This window comes from Bos indicus x Bos taurus, chromosome 3 (assembly GCF_003369695.1).
Source record: "Bos indicus x Bos taurus breed Angus x Brahman F1 hybrid chromosome 3, Bos_hybrid_MaternalHap_v2.0, whole genome shotgun sequence".
Classification (NCBI taxonomy): Eukaryota; Metazoa; Chordata; class Mammalia; order Artiodactyla; family Bovidae; genus Bos; species Bos indicus x Bos taurus.
The window spans coordinates 119,898,828-119,923,210 of record NC_040078.1 but is presented as its reverse complement, the minus strand read 5'-3'; the positions used below and the strand labels follow the sequence as shown (position 1 = coordinate 119,923,210).

Below are 24,383 nucleotides of genomic sequence, written 5' to 3'. Positions count from 1 at the left end.
CCTGGAGGGGCCTGGGCCGCCTCCCCTGGCATGGAGAGCGGCTGGCTGGGGTCACCCCCGTGCCCAGTCCCGGGTGCTCCCCAGAGCGCTCTACACTCAGTATTAGACCGAAAGGCCAGGGCTCCCCACGCCTGCCCCGTGTGCCTCCTGCACCGTCTCCCCCCGCCCCCGCCCCACAGTCAGGCGCCCCTCTGAGAACTCTGAGGGCCATGCCCTCCCCCAAGCTCTCCTCAGCTGGGGTGCCCAGGGACACGGGCAGGCCGCTGGGCTGTCCCCTTCGCTGAGGGGACCCTTCCCACCTGGCGCCACCCGCAGAGGCAGCCCAGGGTTGGGGGGAGGGCGAGATGGCAGATGGGGCGACTGGCAGACCCGTGCTTCCTGCGCCACCTGCTCGAGCAGGTTTGCGTTTGAACTCCGGAGCACCGCCAGGACCCTGGCTTCTGGTCCAGCGGTGACCCCAAGCTCCCCCAGCGCCCCCGGTTTAGCGCCTCCGGGCCCCGGTGAGGGGGCCGCGGTGTTGGAGATGTTGGAGGGGGGAGGACACACTCAAGGTCAGCGGTCAGCGGAGCCCGAGCCTCCTGAGCCCTCTGCGTTTCCGCCAGCCCCCCTGCGGGCTTTGGCTCCCCACCCACACCACCCGAGCTGGCTCCCCACCCCTGCCCGGCCCCTTGGCAGTCCGGTAGGTGCCACCGGACGGAGCGGGACACACCGTCCGCTCCTCTCTATCCCTGGATTTACTCTGCTAATCCCGGCTCAGCTCTGGGTCGAGCCCCGCCCCGCCCGGCCCCGCCCACTCCACGCCCCGCCCCCGGCCGCCTCACGCCCCGCCCACACGGGGCGCCGGTGGGCGGGCGGCGGCCCTGCTGCTCCTGCCGTCAGGGCTGCTGGGGGTCTGTGCGGTGGTGGGAGACGTCGGGCCGGGCGCCGGGCCGGTCACTCTGCTCCCCGTCGCGCTTGGGCAGACTGGAGGGCTACCCGGAGACACAGTCAGTTTCACACGCTCACACGCTCACATTCTCTCACACAAACACCCCTCACACATACACACTCAGACGTACACACACAGTCTCGCACTCACACACACACACACTGTCTTCCACACACCCACATTCTCTCTCACACAAACACCCCCTCACATATACACACTCATACACACTCTCTTCCACACTCACATACACACACACTCCCCCCCACACACATTCTTTCTCACAGAAACACCCCCTCACACGTACACATTCACACACACACACACACCCTCTCACACTCACTGTGACACACACCCCTCACACATACATACTTGCGTGCACACACCCTCTCTCACACACACACTCACACACACACCCTCTCACACACACTGTGACACACACCCCTCACACATACATACTTGCGTGCACACACCCTCTCTCACACACACACTCACACACACATCCTCACACACGCTCGCACACACAGACTGCAGCCCTTACCTGCTTGTTCCTCCCTGGTCCTCCTCCTCCCCGGGAGCCTCCACACCCACCCCGGGAGGGCGGCAGCTCCAGGCTGAGTGGTGATGTGGGGCCAGGCAGGGGTCAGGGCGGAGCAGAGCACAGCTCTCCCTAGTGTCTGAGTGCATCTGCTTTGTCCTCCCCTCCCCCAGCTTCTCAGTCACTCCCTCTCTCCTGCTGAGTGCCCTCTTTCCTGGCATCCTCGCCCCGGAAGCCGCCTCCTTCCTGCTGCTCTCTGCATCCCCTGGGCTGGAGCTCTCTGTTTGATGGGCCCCAGAGCGGCTGCTTTCTTGGCTTCCTGTGTTGCTTTTGCTGGAGCACATCCTTGTATGACTTCCTGAAAAGGGTGGTGAGTCCTTGGCTGCTCGAGAGCATCTTCGCTCTGTCCTCACACTGGGTTGCTGCTCCGTCTGGGGCCCTCCTTGTCAGTAACTCATGCTGAAGGCTTTGTCATCGTCACCAGCACCAGGTGCTCAAGAGAAGTCTTTGTCAGCAACTCGACTTCCCTCCCTGGATCTCTTAGCGTCCTCTCTTCATCTGTGGATTCCCGACCAGCCGTGGACGGGTTTGGTGTGGGCTTTTGTGTGTATTGGTGTTCAGCAGGGCCTTCCAACGGAAGACAGGCTTTATTCTCCTGTCTGTGCACATTTCTCCCCTTTCCTTTTTCCTGTTTTCTTCCTTGGATTCATGCGTTGGTCTTCGGTGTTCTGGTGTTTTCTCTCATTCTGTCTCTTTATGTCCTATTTTCTGGACAATTTTTGGACTTCATTTTGGAGTTCTCTGGGGGAATTTTGTGTTTCAGCATCTACAGTTTATCACTAAGAGCACCATCTGCCTTGTCTCTGTGAGCTCCCGTTTCATAGCACCCTGTTCTTGTTTTGAAAATGCAGTGTGTTCTCGAAACATTCTGATAAGTTTAGAGAGGTTTGTTGCTTGTTGAGTTGTTTTCTCTTTCTCACAGGGCCTGTTTTCTGCTGCATTATTTTATGCTGAAGCTGTTACTCCCCTCATGCACGTGGTGGGCCTTGGTCCATTCATCTTAGGGGCCCTGCTGGGGAGTGGATGTGTTCCCCCGTCTTGCCGGGAGAGTGGGGGTGCCGCCAGCAGGTCTGCTTTAGGTGAAGGGATGGCAGCTGCGAGCCAGGCTGTGCCCCCGGTGCCAGAATCTGGAGGGCCGCACCCACACAGAGGAGCCGTGCTTCCTGGGTGTTTTCTCCCATTTCTGCAGAGAACCTGCTGCTGTTTGCCCCAAGTGTTGGTGGCCATGGGCCTCTGGGGGTGGGGGCGTGGAGGGGGTGAGAGTGTCCCCACTGCTGTGGAGGTTCTGCAGGCAGACTTGCACCCAGGGCCCCTCTTCAGCCTCATTCCCCACTCCTGCCCCCCACTGGGCCCATGAGCCCTGAGAGCCGCACTGCTGTGCCGCAGAGGCCCACACCCCTAATCCTCACGGGGTGGGGGAGGAGGAGGGCCTGTCCTAGCCACCCTGCAGACGGGCCCACAGAGGCAGGCAGGGCTCTGTCCCCAGTGCTGACATGCTGGGGCTTCACGCCGAGGCCTCAGCGTCAGTCGGTTGGACCCCTGGCCTGGGGCGTCCCCACCATCCTGAATTCAGTGTCAGCGTTCTCGGAGCGCCGTTGTTTCCCCTGCTCTCAGCAGTGTGCCAGGGCGTGAGGCTCTGTGGGCTGACCTCACCGTACACATTTGTCTGCTCCTCTCTGAATTGAGTTGTCGGATTCCCCAGGACGCTTCATCCACTTTCACGTCTGGACAGCGCTCCTGTGTGACTGAGCGGTCTCCGGTCCGGGGACAGTTAGGTGTCTCCGTTCCCTCCGTCTTGCCTCCTGGGCTCGTGTACAGCATCTCCAGTTGTGCAGCTGCTGGCCACAGGGTCTGCGGCCTTACTAGAAATTGCCCTGTTGTTCTGAAAGTGGTTGAACCAACAAACTTTTCCCCCATGATCCCTAAGTTCTTGTTGTTCTATCCTCACAACAGCTGGGGTTGCAGACATTTTAATGCTGACCTGATGGATGTGGTTTTAAACAACACTTTCTTAATTACTGTTGTGGTTGAGTATCATGTCCTTTAAGGCAAAATAAGTATCTTGCCTGTTCATATCTTTTTGCCCATTTTTTCCTTTTGTGTCTCTTTGACTTTGTCTGTTCTCTGCATGTTCTGCTCGTGAGTCCTTGTTGATCGTGTGGCTGGGTGGGTGGACTTCTCTTCTCCTTTTAATAGTATTTTGATGCCTGGACTTTTCCATTTGGCATCTTTCATGGGCTTCGAAATCCTTCTTAAAGGTGAGCATGGAGAGAACACGTTTTGTTTTCTTCCGAAACTGTGTTTTCACATTTAGATCTTCAGTCCACGTGGACTCTGTTTGGGGATGAAAGGGGATCTCACAGTGTATTTTTCCACATGACTGGCCAGTTGTGTTAGTCTGTCCAGGCTGCTGTAACAGAACAGCAGCACGGACTGGGGGCTTACAAACCGCAGAAGCTACTTTCTCACAGTTTTGAGGCTGGGAGTCCAGGATCAAGGCACCAGCGCGGTCAGGGTCCAGCATGGCCAGGTTCTGGGGAGAGCCCTCTTCTGGGCTGCAGATGGCTGACTCTGTGTCTCCACAGGGCTGAGAGCAGAGACAGGAAGCAAGTCCCCTTGGAGCTTTCTAAAGTCACGAGGCTCCCAAGTGCCCCGCCTCCTAACTCTGTCACACTGGAGGGTAGGGTTTCGACATAGGACTTTTGGGGGACACAGGCATTCAGTCCATGACACCAGTTTTCTCAGCGCCCCTTTCTCTTCTCATCAGTCTGCAGAGCCTCCTTTATCTGATGTTAGAAGGCTGTGTGTGCCGGCCTGTTTCTGGTGTCCCTTCTGTTACAATTGTGGTGACTTACTTGTCCCAACCACCTTGTGTTAATTACTTCAGTTTTATATTAAGTCTTGTTATCAGACATGCTCTCTACCTTCTGTGTTTCTTCAAGCTTGTTACTGGTATTGGTAGTATCTTACTATTTAGAAATTCTTAGAAGCAATCTGTCCAGTTTCACACACACAAAAAAACCCACCTAATTTTGTTTGAAGTTACACCTGAATGTTTTGATTCATTTGGGTGAAAATACACATTTTTAAGATACTGAAATTTCTTTTTTAAGAACAGATTATGGTTCTTCATTTATTTAGATTTTCTGTACTATGTGATGTGTCCTTTGTTACATTCCCATAGACGTACTTAGTACTTGCGGTTTTTCTTTAAATGGTACCTTAAAAGATACTTTTAAAACTCTTTGTCTGTAGTGCGTACCAACATGATTGGTTCCTAGCAATTTTGCTGACCCTTCCCACTGAATCAGATCATCTGTCTGTGGACCCTCTTGATTTCTGTGGAGATAAGCAGATGGTCGGCATATAATGACAGTGTGTTTTACTCTAGTCCAGCCCATCTTTTGCCACTGTTATCCTGTCTTCCTGCCTTATCACTCGGGCAAGAACCTCTGCTACAATCTTACACAAAAGTGGTAACAGTAGGTATCCTGAACTCGTTCCTGAATTTAAAGAAAGTGTCCCCAATATTTCAGCGTTAAGTGTGGTATTTGGGTAGATTTTTAGTAGATGCATATCATGAGATTGGCTTCCCCAGTGGCTCAGTGGTAAAGAACCCACCTGCCAATACAGAAGACCCAAGTTCAATCCCTGGGTCGGGAAGACCCCCTGGAGGAGGGCATGGCAACCCACTCCAGTATTCTTGCCTGGAGAATCCCTTGCACAGAGGAGGCTGGTGGGCTAAGTCCATGGGGTCACATAGGCAGACACAACTGAAGCAACTTGGCACGCACACATTATAAGATTAAAGTTTTCTTTTATCCTCACATTGCCAAGAGTTTTATCGTAAATGGGTTTTGAAAATTCTTGCGTGCTTCTTCAGTATCTATGAAGAACTTCACTTGACCTATTTTCCTCTTTAATCTGACATGTGGTGAATTTTATTAATAGCTATCCTAATGTTAAGCCATTATATCACCATACTGGTATTCCTGAAATAAACCTATCACATTATCTTTTTTGTTTTCTGTTTGACTTTCTTGCTAGATTTTGAACTTTTGTATCTTATGTTCATCAGGGACATTGGTCTAAATCTTAATTTCTTAAATTTTCTGTCTCTCATTTGATACCAAGGTCGTTTTAGCCTCAGTGCATGAGTTAGGGATAGAATTTTTCTCCTTCTGTTTCCCGTCTTTTTCTTGTTCTCCTACACAGTTTGTATAAGATTGGAAATATCTGGGTTTTTTTTTTTTTTTGTATGTATGGTAGAACTCCCTTATAAAAGTATCTGAGTCTTCTGATTTTCTTTTGGTGGTTACAATTTTAAACTTTTGAATCTATGTCTTTAATGGTTATAGAAAAATTCCTACTGAATTTTTCTCCTACTTATAGATCATCTTCTCCTGCATCTTGGTGTGTGTAGTCATCTCCTGCGACTTGGCATGTGTGGAGTCGTTTTTAAAATTGAATTCGGGCCATTTCTACAGTGTGGAGCATCTGAGTTATGCTTTCTTCTGTGAAGAATGTTGGCTTTGTTTTGTCAGGCAGTTAAATTGTTTGAAGACTTATTTGACCCTTCAAGGCCTGATTTTCAGCTTTTCTAGAATTACTTTTGGGTAGATGTCACTCCAGGGATAGTTAAGCCCAGAATAAACTTGATTTATTTGGGGTGTCTGCTGAGTGGCTGGGAATCTGGGATGGAGGGATCAAAAGAATTGTATTCTGACTGGTGGGAGCACAGATGTCTGCTGATTTTGAGCTTTGGGAATTATTCAGTCTTCTTTGCTTGGACCGCTTGCGCATGGACGTGGTCTACACGTTCCCCTCGTGGCTCAGCGGTAATATATCTGCCTGCCAGTGCAGGAGATGCAGGTTCAATCCCTGGGTTGGAAAGATCCCCTGGAGAAGGAAATGGCAACCCTCTCCTGGGAAATCCCATGGACAGAGCAGCCTGGCAGCCTACAGTCCATGGGGTCGCAAAGACTCAGACAGGACTGGGCGACTAAACACCAGCGGTAGTGAGACAAGTGAATCCCTAGAAGATTTCTGGAGCTCTGTTACCAAGTAATGCTTTCCTTTCCAGACTCTGAGCCACACATTCCAGCTGCTGCCACCCACCCAAACTCTGACCTTCATCTCCTCAACTCATCAAAGTCGCTGAGCTGTTCAAGCGCCCCCTGCCCGTGCCTGAGGTCTGTAAGTCGCCTCTGGGCAGATCTGGCGATGGTAGGGCTCATCCCCATGTGTTTCCCTGCCTTTCTGCCACGTCTAAAAACAGTGATTTGCATCTGCTGGGGCCAGTTTGCTAGTTGTTTACAGTGGGAGGCTGAGCGTGGTCCTGACAACTCCGCCATGGCTGGGTATGGAACTGCTGTCGGTTTTGCTGGTAGTATCTGCATGATCATTTACGACTGAGTTTATTTGTAACTCTGCAGTGGTTTTTTCTTTTGTGTGTTGGTTATTTGGATGTTGGGACTTCCCTGGTGGTTCGCTGGTTAAGACTTGACGCTTCCACTGCAGGAGGCGTTGGTTTGATTCCTGGTCGGTAAACTAAGATCTGGCATGTCTCGTGTCATGGCCAGAAACGTTTTTAAAAAAGAAGTTTATTTTAAAAAATTTCCTAACATATGTATTTTTAATGATCTTTTATTGATTTTTTTATTTTATTCTATTCAAATTACACGATCCATTTGATACAGAGTCCGCATGGTAAAACATTGTAAATGTTCCCTATGTTTTAGAAAAGAATGTTTCTCTAATTTTTGAGGGCAAGAGAGAGCACAGGTTTTCATCAGTTCATGATTGTTTTGTTGTTCGAATCGTCTCCGTGCTTGTTATTACCTGTCTGCATGGTCTGTCAGTGGTGAGAGGTGCATTAAACCTCCTGCCATGATGGATTACGAACTGTTCCATGTGGCATGGCCTCTAACCTTGGTTTTCTGGTTTCATCGTTTTGTCTCTTTGGGACCATTCTGGGTAATTTTCTTCCGGACATTTTCCAGTTCATTAATTCCCTGTTCAGCTCCATTTCATTTGCTGATTAATGTCAGCTAAACTCTGAAATTTAAAGGGTTACGTTTTAAGCTCTGCATGGTTCACCCCGTATTTTGCTGCATTCTTTCCCTCCCGCTATTGCTGTGAACACTTTACGTGCACTCACTGTGATCTGGATCTGACAGCGCAGCCTCTGAGATCCTTGAGGATCTAACGTTTTCTTTGCATTTTCCCCCTGACTCTAGTGGTGAAGTTCATCTCGGGTGTTGGGTGGTGTGCCACCGTGAGCACCCATGTAGCTGATCTTCGTCTCTGGGAATATTGGGGCACCTAGGGGAGGAAGCTCTTCTCAAGGGGGGTTTGTGTCTGCTTTTGTGAGATACTTTGGGTGCAAACATCTGAGACTACTGTGAGCTAACGTCTCAACCCTGGGCTTCCCTGATCACAGGGGCTTTGTGAATTTTAGACCCAAACCTGTGTGAGGTCAGGTCTGTGGCCTCAAATTCTCAGAAGCACTGGCTTTCTCACCACCAGGAGCTGAGGGCCATTCAGACCAATTCCCACGTCCCTCTGATGGCCAGTGGCTTTCCCCGAGTTCCAGAGGATCCAGATTTTTGTGACACTTGGTTCCACTTCTGACTACCTGTCTTTGAGGTCACGCCTCCCATCCCCCACTCAGCAGGTGAAACCCACTCCTCTGCCTTTCTGCTGCGTCTTCCTCCTGGGTGAGCTGGTGGAATGGGCTCCCCACGTTCGTTTCAGCTCCTTTCCTTTTTCCCCCTTTCCAGAATTCCCTTCTTTTATTCTGATGCTTGTTATATATCCCAAATTTAATGGTGATTTCTAATGGGAGGATATCTCATCCATCGTACTGCCAGATATGGGAGTCTTTCATTCACATTTCCCCCCATCAGTTTTGAAATAATAATCTTAATGAACAAAACCAATTTTTGTTTTCACGCACATGGCACTTGCCAACCAAGGTGAGCTAGCTTTCTGTCTCTCCCACTTTCCCTGAACCACTTGATAATTATTTTAAAAATAATTTTTAGGTTAAATATGAACATCATTTAGAAGAGTCAAATATACCTACAAGATTCATTTTGAAAATCAGCATTTTTGCTCTCTGTGCCCAACCACTTTCAACTCCCTTTAGCTGTTTTGTTGTTACTGTTGCTATTTAGCTCTGTATTTCTAAATAACGTGCTTATTCTGCTCATTTTTGGCTTGTTTTAGAAGTTATGTAAATAGAATTATATAGAATTTAGTGTTTGGTTCGTCATTTCTAATTTATCTTCATTTATCTTCTCTCCCTCCTGAAATGCCAGTGAAATAGCTGTTGTCGTTCAGTCATTAAGTCACGTCTGACTCTTTGTGACCCCATGGACTGCAGCACAGAAGGCTCCCCTGTCCTCCACCATCTCCTGAGTTTGCCCAGATTCATGTCCATCGGGTCGTTGATACGACCTAATCATCTTATCCTCTACCACCCCCTTCCCCTTTTGCCTTCAATCTTTCCCAGCATCAGAATCTTCCAGTGCGTCAGTTCCTCTCATCAGGTGCTGAAACACTGGAGCTTCAGCTTCAGTATCAGTCCTTCCAATGAATATTCAAGGTTGATTTCTTTTAGGATTCATTGGTTTGATCTCCTTGCAGTCCAAGGGACTCTCAAGGGTCTTCTCCAGCACCACAATTCAAAAGCATCAATTCTTTGGTGCTCAGCCTTCTTTATGGTTGGTTCAGCTCTCACATCTGTACATGACTACTGGAAAAAACCATAGCTTTGGCTACACAGAACTTTGTCAGCAAAGGGATGTCTCTGCTTTTTAATTCACTGTCTGGAGGTAAAGTAGGAAGGACTATGGACGGAGGTTAGCAACATTGTATAAGAGGCAGAGACCAAAACTATCCCAAAGAAAAAGAAATGTAAGAAGGCAAAATGTTGTTTGTGGAGGCCTTACAAATAGTTGAGAAAAGAAGAGAAGCAAATGCAAAGGAGAAAAGGGAAAGATATACCCAACTGAATGAAGAGTTCCAGAGAATAGCAAGGAGAGATAAGAAAGCCTTCTTAAGTGAACAATGCAAAAAAAAAAAAAAAAAAAAAAGAGGAAAACAATAGAATGGGAAAAACTATAGTAGACCTCTTCAAGAAAATTGGAGATACCAAAGGAACATTTCATGCAAAGATGGGCTTGATAAAGGACAGAAATGGTATGGACCTAACAGAAGCAGAAGATATTAAGAAGAGGTGGCAAGAATACACAGAAGAACTGTACAAAAAAGATCCTCACGACCAAAATAACCACGATGGTGTGATCACTCACCTTGATTCAGACATCCTGGAGTGTAAGTCAAGTGGGCCTTAGGAAGCATTACTACAAACAAAGCTAGTGGAGGTGATGAAATTCCAGCTGAGCTATTTCAAATCCTAAAACATGATGCTCTTAAAGTGCTGCACTCAATATGCCAGCAAATATGGAAAACTCAGCAATGGCCACGGGACTGGAAAAGGTCAGTTTTCATTCCAATTTCAAAGAAAGGCAATGCCAAAGAAGATTCAAACTACTGCACAATTGTGCTCATTTCATATGCTAGCAAGGTAATGCTCAAAATCCTTCAAGCTAGGCTTCAACAGTTCTTGAACTGAGAAATTCCAGATGTACAAGCTAGATTTAGAAAAGGCAGAGGAGCCAGTGATCAAATGACCAATATCTGATGGTTCATAGAAAAAGCAAGGGAATTTTAGGAAAACATCTATTTCTGCTTTATTGACTACACTAAAGTCTTTGACTGTGTGGAGCACAACAAATTTGGAAAATTCTTAAAGAGATGGATACCTGACCACCTTACCTGGCACCCCACTCCAGTACTCTTGCCTGGAAAATCCCATGGACGGAGGAGCCTGGTAGGCTGCAGTCCATGGGGTCGCTAAGAGTCGGACACGACTGAGCGACTTCACTTTCACTTTTCTCTTTCATGCATTGGAGAAGGAAATGGCAACCCACTCCAGTGTTCTTGCCTGGAGAATCCCAGGGACGGCGGAGCCTGGTGGGCTGCCGTCTATGGGGTCGCACAGAGTCGGACACGACTGAAGCGACTTAGCATAGCATAGCATAGCATTACATGCCTCCTGAGAAACCTGTATGCAGGTCAAGAAGCAACAATTAGAACCAGTCACGGAACAATGGACTAGTTCTCAGCTGGGAAAGGAGTACATCAAGGCTGTATATTGTCACCTTGCTTATTTAATTTGTATGCAGAGTACATCACAGGAAATGCCAGGCTGAATGAATCACAAGCTGGAATCAAGATTGCCAGGAGAAACATCAACAACCTCAGATATGCAGATGACACCACTCTTATGGCAGAAAGTGAAGAGCAACTAAAGAGCCTCTTGATGAGGGTGGAAGAGGAGAGCGAAAAAGCTGGTTTAAAACTCAACATTCAAGAAACTAAGATCGTGGCATCTGATCTCATCACTTCATAGCAAATAGATGGAGAAAAAGTGGAAACAGTGACAGATTTTATTTTCTTGGGCTCCAAAATACCACTGAGCATGGTGACTGTAGCCACGAAATTAAAAGACACTTGCTGCTTGAAAGGAAAGCTGTAACCAACCTAGACAGCACATTGAAAAGCAGAGACGTTACTTTGCCGACAAAGGTCTGTCAAATCAAAGCTGTGGTTTCTCCAGTACTCATGTAGGGAGGTGAAAGTTGGACCATAAAGAAGGCTGAGCACTGAAGAATTGATGCTTCCTGATTGTGGTGCTGGACAAGACTCTGGACTGCAAAGAGAGCCAACCAGTCAATCCTAAAGAAAATCAACCCTGAATATCCATTGGAAGGACTGTTGCTGAAGCTGAAGCTCCAATCCTTTGGCCACCTGATGCGAAGAACTGACTCATTGGAAAAGACCCTGATGCTGGGAAAGATTGAGGGCAGGAGAAGAAGGGACGACAGAGGATGAGATGGTTGTGTGGCATCACCGACTTGATGGACATGGATTTGAGCAAGCTCCAGAAAACGGTGGAGGACAGGGAGGCCTGGCATGCTGCAGCCTGTGGGTCTCAAGGAGGTGGAACAATCCCACCTGTGGCTCTGCCCTGCTTGTACAGTCTGTGCCTGTCAGGGTTTTCAGATCAGGTCCTGGTGTGGTTGCTGAGGCCCCTTCTCCCAGGGGACCTGAACTCTGACCTCTGTCTCCTTGGCACCTGAGACCATGGGAGAACTCTCATTGATTTCCAGAGGCTTTCTGCTTGAGTTCGAAACTTCCGCCCTTTCCTGCCTTTGGAGTTTGGCAAGTGTCTTAAGGGGAGAACTGACCATTTGCTCCATTTAAGTCTCTGCTTCTTTCTCCTGGGATCTTGGCCTCTTAAGTGTTGTTTTTCTCAACCAAAAAGCTCTGCATGTTCTCCATCCCTCAGCAACGGCTCTCTGCCTGGGAAGACTCTGGACTCCCAGCCTTGTGCCTGTGACTGGAATGCAAAACGCTGGGGGAGAATGTGCTGGCGAAGTCGTCCCCTGCCCCACAGCAGCCCCATCCCTGGAATCTCCGCCCGCCAGTCTGCATGGCTTCTGTAGCTCTTGGATTCCTTCAAGCAGATTCAAAAACTGTGTGCAGCTCCTCCCACTGTGAACGCCGGGTGGGCGGGCCGGAGGCGGAGGAGGGAACCAGCGTCTTCCTCCAGCGTTCCCCGACCTGGACGCACAAGCCCTGCTTTGCTTTTCCTGTTTGATGTCTGTGCACGGGTCTCCCCCCAGGGCCATGAGCAGGGTCTCCGGTGTGTTCTTGTAAATGCTTTCCCAGACTAAGGTCTAGCTCTTTCTTTAGCCAGTTGTCTGATACTGACTTTATCCCATCGTGCGACGCTGCTTTCTCACTGTTGGATTTTGGGTTTGTCTGTGTGTGTGTCTGTGGCCCAGCTTCATTTTTCCCACTTTCCTCTCTCCTCACGACACCACTAGACTTTGGGAACTACTGCAGCTTTAGAGTAAATATGATAGCTGGTAGGGCGTGCTCCCCTCTTTCTTCTCTTTCAAAACTCTCTTCCAAACTCTTGCCAGATGTCACTGAAAATCCTGTTGGAATATTTTGCTTATTGGAATTGCACTGAATGAATATAGCTAAATCTGGGGAGAGCTGAAAATTTTGCATTATCAAATTGAACATCTGTTTCTAATTATCACCTGTTCGAGGACTTGGGATCACGTATTCAAAGGACCCAGCCTTTACGTCTCAGGCATAGGGCCTCTTGCTGAAGGTGCGTTAGAATCCTCATCCTGATTTGCATCCTCACTAGGAATTCACCAGCTGTTGTACTCTTCCCACTCCACCCAGAATGTCCTAAGACTTTTCTCAGTTTCAAAAGTGCAGAGATTTTCCCGCGTAAGGCAACATGCATTCTCAGAGAGGTACACCTTCCAGTCCACGCTGGATGGCCATCCATGGACATAAGCAGGTGAGAGTGTTGAGAAAACATCCGTGGTGTGTGGATGGAGGCGCGCAGGTGGCTGGAAGGGGCTGCGGGGTGGAGCTGGCTTGAGTCCAGCCCCTGAATTCGGCCCCCATCGCCTGGGCTTTTGCTCATGTCCTGAGCTTTCGGCCTTGGTTGTTGGCTGGCCTGGTACTTTCTCGTCTCCCTGTAGCCTTGGATGAGCTATGTCGCCTGAGAGGACAGTTCTGCTCCTGTCCAGCCTGTTCTGGGGAGTCCTGGGGCACCTGGGAGTTTGCAAGATTGACCCCAGCCCTGCCCATACCCTCCCCTGTCTGTACAGAGAGGGGCACCTGGGTCTCTGCAGCCCCTCCTGCTCTTGGTCCTGGGTCCGTGCACAGAGGCGCCCCCCACCCTGGAAGGGGGTCTTTTTGTCAGACTGTCCAGAGGGTGATGATTACAGGGGAGGCTGAAGCAGATCTTTTCAGAAGCAGAGGTGTCACAGACCCTCAGTGTGGGAGGGTCTGAAAGAGACCCCAGGCCTCTGCCCTACTTGGATGCCTCTGGTGACAGGAGGCTCAGGACTTAACGGGCATCAAGTTCATTTCAGACAGTAGTAGGGGAGACCCGGCAACTGAACGACTGAACAACAGCGAGGAGGAGGAGCCCCCAGAACTCCGAGCTGCCTGTTTCCTGGAGCTCCTGGCCGTTGCCATGACCAGTAGCTCGCTTTCCGTAGCCGGCCCCCTCCCCTTTCCCGGGAGCCCCTCCTCAGCCCCGAGTCCCCGATGGCATCAGCTGCTGCCCTGCAGCCCTGGGAAAGGAAAAGCTCCTACTTACTAGAAATTTGTATCAGCTTTCTATTTCATTCCTTCCATATGCCAGGCCTTGTGCTAAGTGATTTGTCTACATTTTAATAATGCATGAAAAATCATGCATTTTTTTCCCCATTAGGGAAGCTGTTCCCCATTTGGCTTATTCCAAGTGACTTGGCCACGGCCTCTCCCTGCAGCCCTGGGGAAGTCACTCTCCCTGGAGGTCTGGGACCCCAGAGTGGAATCACTTTGGGGTCAACCTCCTCAACCTGGTCATGGTGCAGTTGGGTAAAGCGAGGCCCAGGGGCTGAGTCACACAGCTGAGATAAAGGCAGGACTGGGACTGGCCCCAACCCCAGGCCTGCGCCGAATCACTGTGACATGATTCCACCCTGGGCGTGGCCTCGGGACTCGACCCCGGGATCTACGCGAGTTAGGACAGGCGGCATTGTGCAGACATCTGTCCTGTTGGTTAGGGCAGTCTACTCCACCCTTTTGGTTTGCTGAGTAAATCTCCTCCTTTCCTACTGGCTTGGAGATCACACAAAGTCGTGGCCGCCTGCGGGAGCCCAGGGGAGGGTGCGCACGGACAGCCTGCTGTGAATGCCCTTGCCCTGTTGGTGACTTAAAGGCCCGGCCACGTGGGGGTCGTTCTCACTTGCAGAGAGCCCAGCTGGTCACTGCCCGTCGCAGGTGAGGACGCTTGTGCTAGGTCTCACGCGGGCTGGCGGCTGGCCCCAAGCTGCCCGACCCTCTTCCTTCTGCGCTGCTGAGGCTGCCTGGGGGCAGCTCTGAGCACTGGCACCCGAGCACTAGCCTCTGGGCACTGGCCTCCTTCAGGGACTCCTGGGGCAGGGGCACTGTCGGGGCTCGAGGAGCTCGGAAAGAGGTGAAACAGCTCTGCAGAGGCCGAGCCTCGGGGCACACTTGGTTCCCGTGGATTTTGCCTTTCTGCCAGGCGGGGCTGAGGCTCTGTGTGCCCAGCGTCACGGGCTGGCCCCGTGCAAGTGACTGGGCTGCTGTCCACAGGGACACTCGGCCCCGTGTGCTGCTGCCTTGGAACCGGGGGTGATGCCTCACCACACCCCCTGTCTCCTGGCCTTTCAGGGCCCCAGGCCGCTCCCCTGACCATGCCGTGGAGGGGAGTGGGCCTCAGCTCGCATCCTGGACAGAGCTCACTTGTCCTTGATGGGCTCCAGGGCCCCCTGGGAAGGGGGGTGATGGGAGAAAGCAGGTGCCCTGTGTGCAGGCCCTGCCCTGCCCCAGCGCCCGCTCCTGGGAGTCGGGTGCACAGGTGGATGCCTGCGGGCCACCCTCCTAAAGGGGAAGGGTGGGGCATCAGGTGGGCCCCCCGCCACACACAGGCCTTGCTTCTGCCCGGGTCCCCGCCTCTTCAGCCTGGAGACCAAGCCCCTCCTGCCTGCCCTCCCCCCTCATCCGGGTCTCGGGTGCTGCTCCGTCTACTCACCTCCTGCCTGCGGGCGTCCAGCCCAGGGAGGGTCAGCCCTGTCGAGCTGGCACAGACCGAGATAGGAGCCTGCCCAGGGCCCACGTCCCCCGGAGGACTGCCTGCTCCGTGTGAGTGTGACCGCAAGTGGACATGACAGCCAGCTTCACATTCACACCTGGGGTGGTGGCCGACACTGGCCGTGTCCCCGCCCTTCTTCCTCAGGCGTTGGCCCCGAGCCGGGTCTCACCGTGGGTCTCCAAACCTCAGTTTCCTTTTTGGCTTTTCTCTTGTTTGTTCCTAAAATATTACCAAAGTGACACATTGTGGACGCGGCATCAAGCTCCGTGGGGGCTGGGGGGCTCTCCGTGAGAAGCAGCCCCGCCCGTGCCCCCGACCCTGGAGTCCCTGTGTCCTGGTCTGCCTGCTCCATTCAGCTCCCCCCGGGACAGTCAGCTTGTCTGCACCGCCGCACCATCAGCGACCCCTCGGCACTCGACACCTCTCTCCCGTCTTCCTGCCATGCTTCCTGTGTGTTGATTAGTGCAGTGTGTTGTTTACAACAGCGGGGCTGGTATAGTCTCTCCTGCTGCTCGAGTGCACTCTGCTTGTGTGTGTGTGTGTGTGTGTTTTAATATTTATTAATCTGCTGAGTCGGGTCTTGGATGCTACATGTGGATCTTCGTTTATCACGCGGATCTTTCGCTGGGGCTCACAGAGCCTCTGGCTGTGGTGCTCGGGCTTAGTTGCCACGTGGCCTGTGAGATCTTAGTTCTCTGACCAGGGATCAAAGCCTCATCCCCTGCGCTGGAAGGCGGACTCTTTCCCTCTGGACCATCAGGGAAGTGCCTAGAGTCTCCTTCTTGTAGAAGACGTTATCAGAAATGACCGACTGACGCCTGGGCTCATCACTGATCTCTGATCAAACCCTCGGAGGGACGCTTCTCTGCATGGGAGACCCTCCGGCCTTGCAGCGCTGTCTTGGCCCCGGGTGGGTCCCCTCCACTGCCCTCTGACTGGGGGTGTCCCCCTCCAGGCAGCCCCAGGGCCCTCCTGGGACCCCTTCACCGTCCTCTGGCTGGGACCCCACCCACGTCTTCCTCACGTGGAGCACAGGTTCCCGCCTCTTCCAGAGTCTTCCTGGGTCTCCCTTTCACCCTCCCCTGGCTGTGGTTTGCCTGAGGTCAGAGTTGTAGGCTGAATGTTGCTGCTGCCGCTCAGCAATCTGAAAGTGTTTCTTCCTCTGTGGTGCCCTTCTGAGGCTCCCTCCTCTGTGGCCTGCCTTTCTCTGTGGAATCTTCCCTTTAGCCCGCAACTCTTGAAAGTTCACCATTTGCTGTGGTTTATGACCTTTTATAGCAGGTGGGGTAGGTAGGCCTCTGAATTTGGAGACTCATGACTGGCAATGCTGGGAAGTTTTCTTGAATTATTTCTCTAATAGTTTCTTTTCATTGATCCTCAAATTCCATTTCTCTTTTCGTGTGGAAAATTACTTAATTGTATTTCCAAGCTTTTTATTTACTTTTAAAGGTTCTGTTTTCATATTCTTAATTTCCAAGACCTCTTTCTTACTCATTGAAAGTTCCTTTTAAAAATAGTATCCTTTACTTGCTCATGGATGAATAACTTTCTTTCCAAGAATATGAATTACAAAGCATTTAAAATTTGTGGCTCAGAAGGTAAAGAATCTGCCTGCAATGCAGGAGACCTGGGTTCCATCCCCAGGTCGTGACGATCCCCTGGAGGAGGAAATGGTAACCCACTCCAGTATTCTTGCCTGGGGGGCTGCAGTCCACGGAGAGGCAGACACGACTGACACTTTCCTGCTTCATCTCTTCCTACTGCGCTCCCGTCTTTGTTTTAGTCTCTGTGTATCTCGATAGAGGGTGTGATCCTGCTCAGTCTCCCCTGGCGGCCAGCACGCTAGCCCCGCAGCAGGAGCGGGAGGCTGGGGTCCCCCTTGCCAGCCATCTCGCTGGGTTCCTCACATCCACCTTCAGCTGGTCCTCAGAGCCCCAGGCTGCACAGAGCCTCAGTCTCCCTGAGGGTCCCCTCTGGCCTCCTGCCTGGTGGGGGCGGTGGGGTTGGGGTGGGGCGTGTCCTGGATGTTCACTGGTGGGGTGGGGGTCTCGGGGTCTTCATTACTCTGCTGAAGCTAACAGCTGCTGTCACAAAGTAGCACAGGCCAAGGGCTTAGACAACAGAAGTGTATTGTCTCCGAGTCTGGAGGCTGGGCGTCCCGGACCAAGGGGTCAGTCAGCAGGCTGGCTCCCTCTGAGGCTGTGGGCGAGGACGTTGGCTGCGGTCTCCTGCGCTGGCGGCTGCGGTCCCGGCACCCCGCACCACCAGCAAAGCCCTGCCTTTTGGTGGTTTTCGCCTGGTTCTCAGGTGGCCGACCCCCCTTTTCTTTGAGTGGTGCTCCCCCATGTGCACTTCACTAAGTCGCCTTGGGGAGGCCCACTCAGTCAGTGACCTCCAGAGGCACCCGGAGTCCTTCCGGGTCCTGGAGTGAATTAGCTGCTTCTTGTTAGGCTGCCGCTTTCTCAGGCTCCTCTCATCCCGTTGACTGTCTTTCCTAAAACTCAAGGCCTTTCTCGCCTGCAGCCGCCTGCTCTGTCCCTCCTCCTCCTGGACTGGTCATCTGAGTAGGTGTCACGGGGGCTGGACCAGAGAGGGTCCCATTGCCAGAAACGCCTGCTCCGCCTTTCTGGAAACCGTTTCTAACTCACGTCTCCCTTTTCCCCAAGGTGTCTCCCCTGCTCGCCGGGGCTCCCACCACTGCCAGGAGTGACCCACAGAGGCCGCAGAGATGGCCGGGGCCTCGGTGAAGGTGGCGGTGCGCGTCCGCCCCTTCAACTCCCGGGAGATGAGCCGCGAGTCCAAGTGCATCATCCAGATGTCGGGGAGCACCACCAGTGAGTACTGCGCGGCCCCGGGGCCCCCTCGGCCACAGGTGCACGGTTTCCTGGGGCTGCAGGAACAGAGGCCACAAATCGGGTGGCTTAAAAGCGCAGAAGTATGTTGTCTCGCAGTCGTAGGGGCCAGAGTTCAAACCCAAGGTGCTGACAGGGCGGGGCTCCGGGTGGCGGTGCCGGAGGAGGACTCTTCCTGCCTCTGGTGGCCTCCAACGACGGCCACGCCTGCACGCCCTCCCCCTGCTGCGTCCTGATGAAGCTTCTCCCCTGCGTGTCTGGGTCTTTGTTGGCCTCGTATGGACACTGACCGCTGGACTTAGGAGCAGCCCCAATCCAGTGTGACCTCATTTCAACAACACATACATCTTCAGAGACTCTGTTTCTCCCATTCCGAGGTTCAGGGGAGACGTGAATTTGTGGAGGGTACTTTTCAGCCCAGGACACAAGATTCTTGATTTCTCATCTCCCCGTTTCTCCACGCTCCCTGGGAGCGTGCTCCTGGGGAGAGGGGACGGGGCGCATGGTCCCCGGGAGAGAGGATGGGTGGCTTGCTCCCGGGGAGGGGGGATGGGCCGCATGCTCCCGGGGAGAGGGGACAGGGAGCATGATCCCACGGAGAGGAGACGGGGCGCGTGCTCCCGGGGAGAGGGGACAGAGTACGTGCTTCTGGGAAGCACTCAGCCCCACCCAGACTGAGAAGCAGGGTGTTGCTGCCACCTGGAGACCCCCCCGCCCCGACCCCTAGAGCAGGCATCTTTGCTTCTCACACTGGGGACCAGCAGGCTTGTTTGGGACCCCGGAAGTGGAACCAGTGTTTGGATCACCTCCTGCTGATCGGGAGCCCAGCCCCACGCCTGGTGTCAGGCGGAAATTTGGCGTCCTCCCCGCACTGTGTGGTTGGCGGGCTCAGAGGGCAGCTTGCACCTGGAGCTGCCGCCCGCAGCTCTGTGGTGGAACCTGCGCCCAGTGGTCCTCAGGTTGTAGGAGGAGCACGGGGAGCCCTGGGGTGGGGAGGTGGGCGGGGGACAACTTCTGTCGTCTACAGCCTTGGAGGGAGGGTCTGCCCCAGGGGAGGAGCACGCGGGGCGGATGCTGGCTGCCTCCCGGGGCTGTGAGGGCTGAGGATTTGGGCGTGGCTGGGGGTGTCCTGTCCTGGGGGTGTCCTGGGGTGCCACTGGGCTCTGTGGAAGGGGGTTCTGGGCTGGGGGTCTTTGCGGAAGCCCGGGGGCATGTTGCAGAGGCCTGTGAGGGGGCACTGTTGAGCATGGCACCCAGGTGCATCGGGGGCTCATAGTGACTCTCATGAATGGTGTTGTCTCTACCAGCTGCCCAGAAGCAGAGCTGAGGTGAGGGTTCGGGTGCCGAGAGCTTACCTGGGAGGTGGTCCTTGGTCTCACTGTCGGGGCACAGAAGCTGCGAAGGGGCGTTAGTGAGCAGGTGGCCACCGCAGGCAGCAGGAACAGGGCCCAGCTCGCTGGGGCCTGTTAAGCCCTGTTAATACAGGACGCACTTCTGGGCGTCCTCCCCGGGAAGCTGGGGTCTTGTCCAGCTACTGCCCCCATCCAGGCAGAGGGCCTGTCCAGGACCTGACTCTCTTATATCTCCAGCCTGGCCCCCATGTGGGTGGGGGTCTGTCCAGTCTGGCCCCCTTGAGGCTGGAGAAGATGTTACAGCAGGGACCCTATTTCTGTAAAGTCATAGGTTGCATTCTTAGGTTCCAGTGGACATGAATTTGGGGAGGACACTGTTCAACCCAGGCCAGTGCCTGTGGTGGGGAGGATGCCTTCAAGGCCAGGCCCTCCAGCCCCGCAAAGCCCCACAGGCCCTCACCCAGCCTGGCCTTCCTGCCTGCAAGGCTGGACCCTGGCTAGCTGGGCTTGCTGTGTGTTTCAGGGAATGGACTGCTGTTCTGGAAGGTCCATCGGGACCCCCCTGACAGCCTCCTCGGCCCACACAGACCCTGCTAGTTGCACAAAGGCCCTTGTTGACCAGCAGCTCGTGTGCATTCTCAACACCCAAGTCCTCAGAGAAATTGGCCCCACTTCCCATCACTATTCTAGAATGTTCTGGGCTCCAAATAGAATGAGGCTGGGCCTGGGAGCCCACAGAAGGGAACATGGGTGTGGCCAGGAGGCGGTGACACGGCTGTGGGCCTGTGTATTGGAGGAGTGGCTCGGACATGTGGTGTCAGAGGCGGGGCCCTGGTCAGCAACCCCAACATCAGGCCTGGGGAGCTGGACCGAGGCCCTCACTGCCCTGGGGTTGATGTTCCCATGGGAACAAGGGCCATGGCTGGCGGAGCCTCGGGAGGGCCTTGCTGGGGGTGTGGGGGCCTTGGGCAGGATGACTCCTCCTGCTACCCGGAGGGCCCTCCTGACACGAGCCCAGTGCTGAGAGAAAGTCACCCGGACCCCTGAAACTGATGTTTCTGTCTGCGTCTCAGTGAGGCCACTTTCTAAATCTCGCAGGTGGTGAGCAGTGGCCTGTCACTAAACTAGCCCCTCACTTGCTTGGGCATGCACACACACACACACACTCTCACACACATACACTCACACACACACCCTCTGTTTGCCCATTTCCGTGGTGTAAATACTGTCCCCATGTCGGTTCCAAGACCCCCAGGGTTTAGCCACAGATTCACAGAATTCCTCAGTGTTGAGCACACGCTCCTAGAAGGAGCGGAGGCTGCTCCTGGCATGTGAGGCCTTCGGACTCTGAGAAACCGACTCACCTTGGCTCAGCCCCTGCCCTGCTGTTCCCGCCCCACGGCGCCGTCTTTGTCCCCCGTGTGCCCGCAGCAGGGGCCGAGGTGCTAAGTCCCCGACAAGCCCAGGTCCTGGCCCCTCCTCAGAGCCTCAGGAGGAGACACGAGGCTACACAGGAAGCCCCTTCCCTCCACCAGGTCGCCTCGGTGCTGGCGGGTGGGTGCTGCCGTGGCCCCTGGCCCAGGGAGGTTACCCTGGTGAGGGCTCAGAGGCATCGGTGGAGAGCAGGCCTGGGCTGGACCCTGGGGAGGGCCGTCCCCTCTGGAGCCCAGGACCGTCTGTGATGGGGACACCACAGGACCCCGGGGTCAGAACAGTGTGGGGTCACAGTCACACCACGGACTCTGTGCCAGTGGGAGGGGCAGGTGTCAGCAGGTCCGGAGCCAGAGCAACTCTGCTCGCTGGTCTCCCTGGCAGGCTCTCCTTGAGGCCCACTCCCCACTCCCTGACCCTGGCAGCAGGCTGTCCCCTGCCCACTCGAGGTTCCTTGAGCATGTCTGTGCCCTGTCCCTAGGGGGGCCGGGGGTCCCAGTGCAGGCAGACACCCCAGCGCCCGGACGGCATCAGCACCAGGGGGACAGGGGTTGTGGTCGGCGAAGGAGAGGGGGCTGGGCGGGGTGGGGTGACAGGGTGGGCCGAGCTGGGGCGCTGGTGGGTGCCAGGGCCTGTGTGCGCTCGGTGGGGCACTGTGATTGTTGTTTCCACGGCGCTGGCATTATCTGTGCCGAGGTTCCGGCGGCCGCGTCCCCACGTCCAGCAGGAGCTGAAACCCAGGCAGCTAGGTCTCCTCTCAGCCTCGCTCCTCGAGGCAGCATGGATGACGTGACCCCCTTTCAGCTCCAAAGAAAGGGCTGTGATGGTCAGCCACCTGCTCCCTCCCACCAGCCTCCCCAGGGTGCCGAGCCATCACCTAGAACCCCTCAAACCTGGGGCCTGGGGCCCGGAGCCGGGTCAGCCATAGGGACCGGGCTTCTGGTTACACCTGGGCCGTGAGCAAGACCTTCTGGAGCGCATAGTGGGGGGCCTGCCTGCCGAGCTGGTCAAGGCCAGGGTGGCCAAGGTTGGGGTGCAGGTCTCAGTGTCCCAGGGCTCCAGAGCAGAGGGCTGCAGACAGGGCAGCTTAGACAATAGGTCCTGAGGCTGTTGAGTCCCAGATCAAGGAGTCACCGGCTGTGACATCAAGGTGTTCCTTCTGAGGGGGAGAAGCTACTCCCCATCTCTCTCACCTCTTTTTCTTGTTGATCAGTTGCTCAGTCGTGTCCGACTCTTTGCGACCCCATGGACTGCAGCACACCAGGCTTCCCCGTCCTTCACCATCTCCGAGTTTGCTCAGACTCACGTCCATCGAGTCGGTGATGCCATCCAACCATCTCAGCCTCTGTCGTCCCCTTCTTCTCCCACCTTCAATCTTTCCCAGCATCAGGGGCTTTACTAATGAGTCAGCTCTTTGCATCAGGTGGCCAAAGGATTGGAGCTTCAGCATCAGTCCTTCCAAGGAATATTCAGTGTTGATTTCCTTTAGGATTGACTGGCTTGATCTCCTTGGAGTCTGGGGACTCTCAAGAGTCTTGTCCAGCACCACAGGTCAAAAGCATCAGTTCTTTGGCACTCAGCCTTCATGGCTCTCGCCTCTAGCGGTTTCTGGAGATGCTGGTGTCTCCTGGCCTGGAGAAGCGCTGTCCTGGCCTCCACCTCCGTCTTCACACAGCCTTCCCCATGCGTGTGTCTGTGTCACATTCCCCTTATAAAAAGGACACCAGCCCCGTAGGATCAGGGCCCATCCAACTCCAGTGTGACCTCCTCCTTACCAGTTCCACCTGCCAGGACCCTGTCTCCAAATAAGGTCACATCCTGAGTCCTGGGGTCAGGACTCCATGTATGAATTCTGAGGGGGGTTAGGACTCAGTGATGTGTGAGTGCTGAGGGATGTAACTCAGCCCACCTCAGGGGTGCGGTTTGCTCTCTCAGTGAGAGTTATAGGTCACCCAGGACATGGGCTGGCGGGGCAGGGTGTGGGGTCCTGGAGCTCAGGAAGCGAGGGCCCCAGCCCCCGGTAGCTGAGGAAAGTGGTCCGAGGGGTGGGCAGCATGGCCCGAATCTCCAAGTATAGGGAGGAGGGTGCCGCGCTCCTCAGATGGGATGCTGTGGCGGGGAGTGGCCTGGAGTCCTCTCGCACCAGGATGGCCCGAGTTCCTGGTGGAGGTGAAGCCCCAGGGAGGCGTCTGTCCCCGGCCAGGTGGGCTCTCAGGGGTTCTTGGGGTCCTCTATCAACACAGGCATCGGGGTTCAGACAATGTCCCAGGAGCCTCAGTGCCTGCTGCCTGGCCACAGCAGACATGCTGCCAGCCAAGCCCAGGCCTCCGGGACCCAAGGCCTGTCCAGGGCGTGGGATCCCTGGGGTGCTGTGGCCTTGGGCTGGACACAGGCCTCGGGAGGCCTGCCAGCGGTATTGCTCGTCCCTTGATGAACCGACATTTCGTGAGAGCTGCCTCCCGCTGGCCCAGGTGTGGCTGGTGGAGGAGGGGGATTGGGAGGAGCTGAGGTGAAGACTGCCCCACGGCCCCGAGAGTGGACGCACAGGCCCTGCAGGAGCAGGAATGTGTGGTGTCCCCGCAGAGGGACAGCCAGCACACCCTGGACGTGGATGAGCACATGAGTGTGATGGGCCTCCAAAGCAGCGAGGACGCGGCTGTGATTGACGGTCTTCCGGGCCTCCTAGGGCACGTGTGTGCAGAACAGATGTGAGAGACCAGGGCTGGGGAGGCGAGCAGAGTGTGGACCCAGGAGGAGGGAATGGGCCGTGGGCTTGTGCTCCGACCCAGTGCCTGCAGAGAGGGATCACTCTGCACTGCCTTGGTGACAGAGGATTATCTGGCTCGTCCCTGCCCATTTTGGGGTTGGAGGCTGGATTTTCTGAGGCTAGAGGTCTCTTAGGACCTTGCCTCCCTGCCCTGGGGTTCCTCTCGGGCATGTCCAGGGTCAGTGTGTCCCTGCAGGGCAGCGCTAAACATTATGTCTGTCTCCCTCTCCTTAGCCATCGTTAACCCCAAACAGCCCAAGGAGACGCCCAAAAGCTTCAGCTTCGACTACTCCTATTGGTCACACACCTCGGTAAGCCCAGGGCTGGGGTTCCGGGGGGGTGGAAGCCAGCTCCGCCCTGCTTGCTGTGTGGCCGTCCGCCAGTCCCTTGATCTCTCTGAGGCAGTGGGGTGAGGGACCCACCCGCTCCCCTGCAGGGCTGATGCGGGAGGTGTGGGCTAGGTGGAGGCCTGTGGGGAGGGGCCTGCTTTCCGCAGTTGCCTTGTGTGTGACAGCTCATAGTGCAGGTGCCAGGGGCGCTGTCCCCTGCTGTGACAGGGGCCAGGGGCTGTCAGCCCACCAGGGGCGGTTTCCCAGGGTCTGAGTTGTACGTCTCCTCTTCCCCAGACATCCCAAGCTCAGTGTCCGAAGCTGAACCCGCCCCCTGACGCTGGCCCGCCCACGCCCT

General features: G+C 54.5%; 1 protein-coding gene across 16 annotated transcripts in view; it reads left to right on the top strand.

The window, feature by feature from the left end:
* The window catches only part of KIF1A (kinesin family member 1A), an 89,254-nt gene that overhangs the window by 2,358 nt on the left and 62,513 nt on the right, over positions 1 to 24,383 (top strand). For 15 of the 16 annotated variants that reach the window (XM_027538152.1, XM_027538143.1, XM_027538139.1 and 12 more), the window contains exons 2-3: positions 17,961 to 18,128; positions 23,931 to 24,007. In XM_027538152.1, the coding sequence (XP_027393953.1) occupies positions 18,023 to 18,128; positions 23,931 to 24,007 (183 nt within the window). In that variant the 5' untranslated portion in view covers positions 17,961 to 18,022. Of the gene's footprint in view, positions 1 to 6,694; positions 6,716 to 17,960; positions 18,129 to 23,930; positions 24,008 to 24,383 lie in introns of those variants that run through there. The other variant, XM_027538136.1, reaches the window with a different exon arrangement.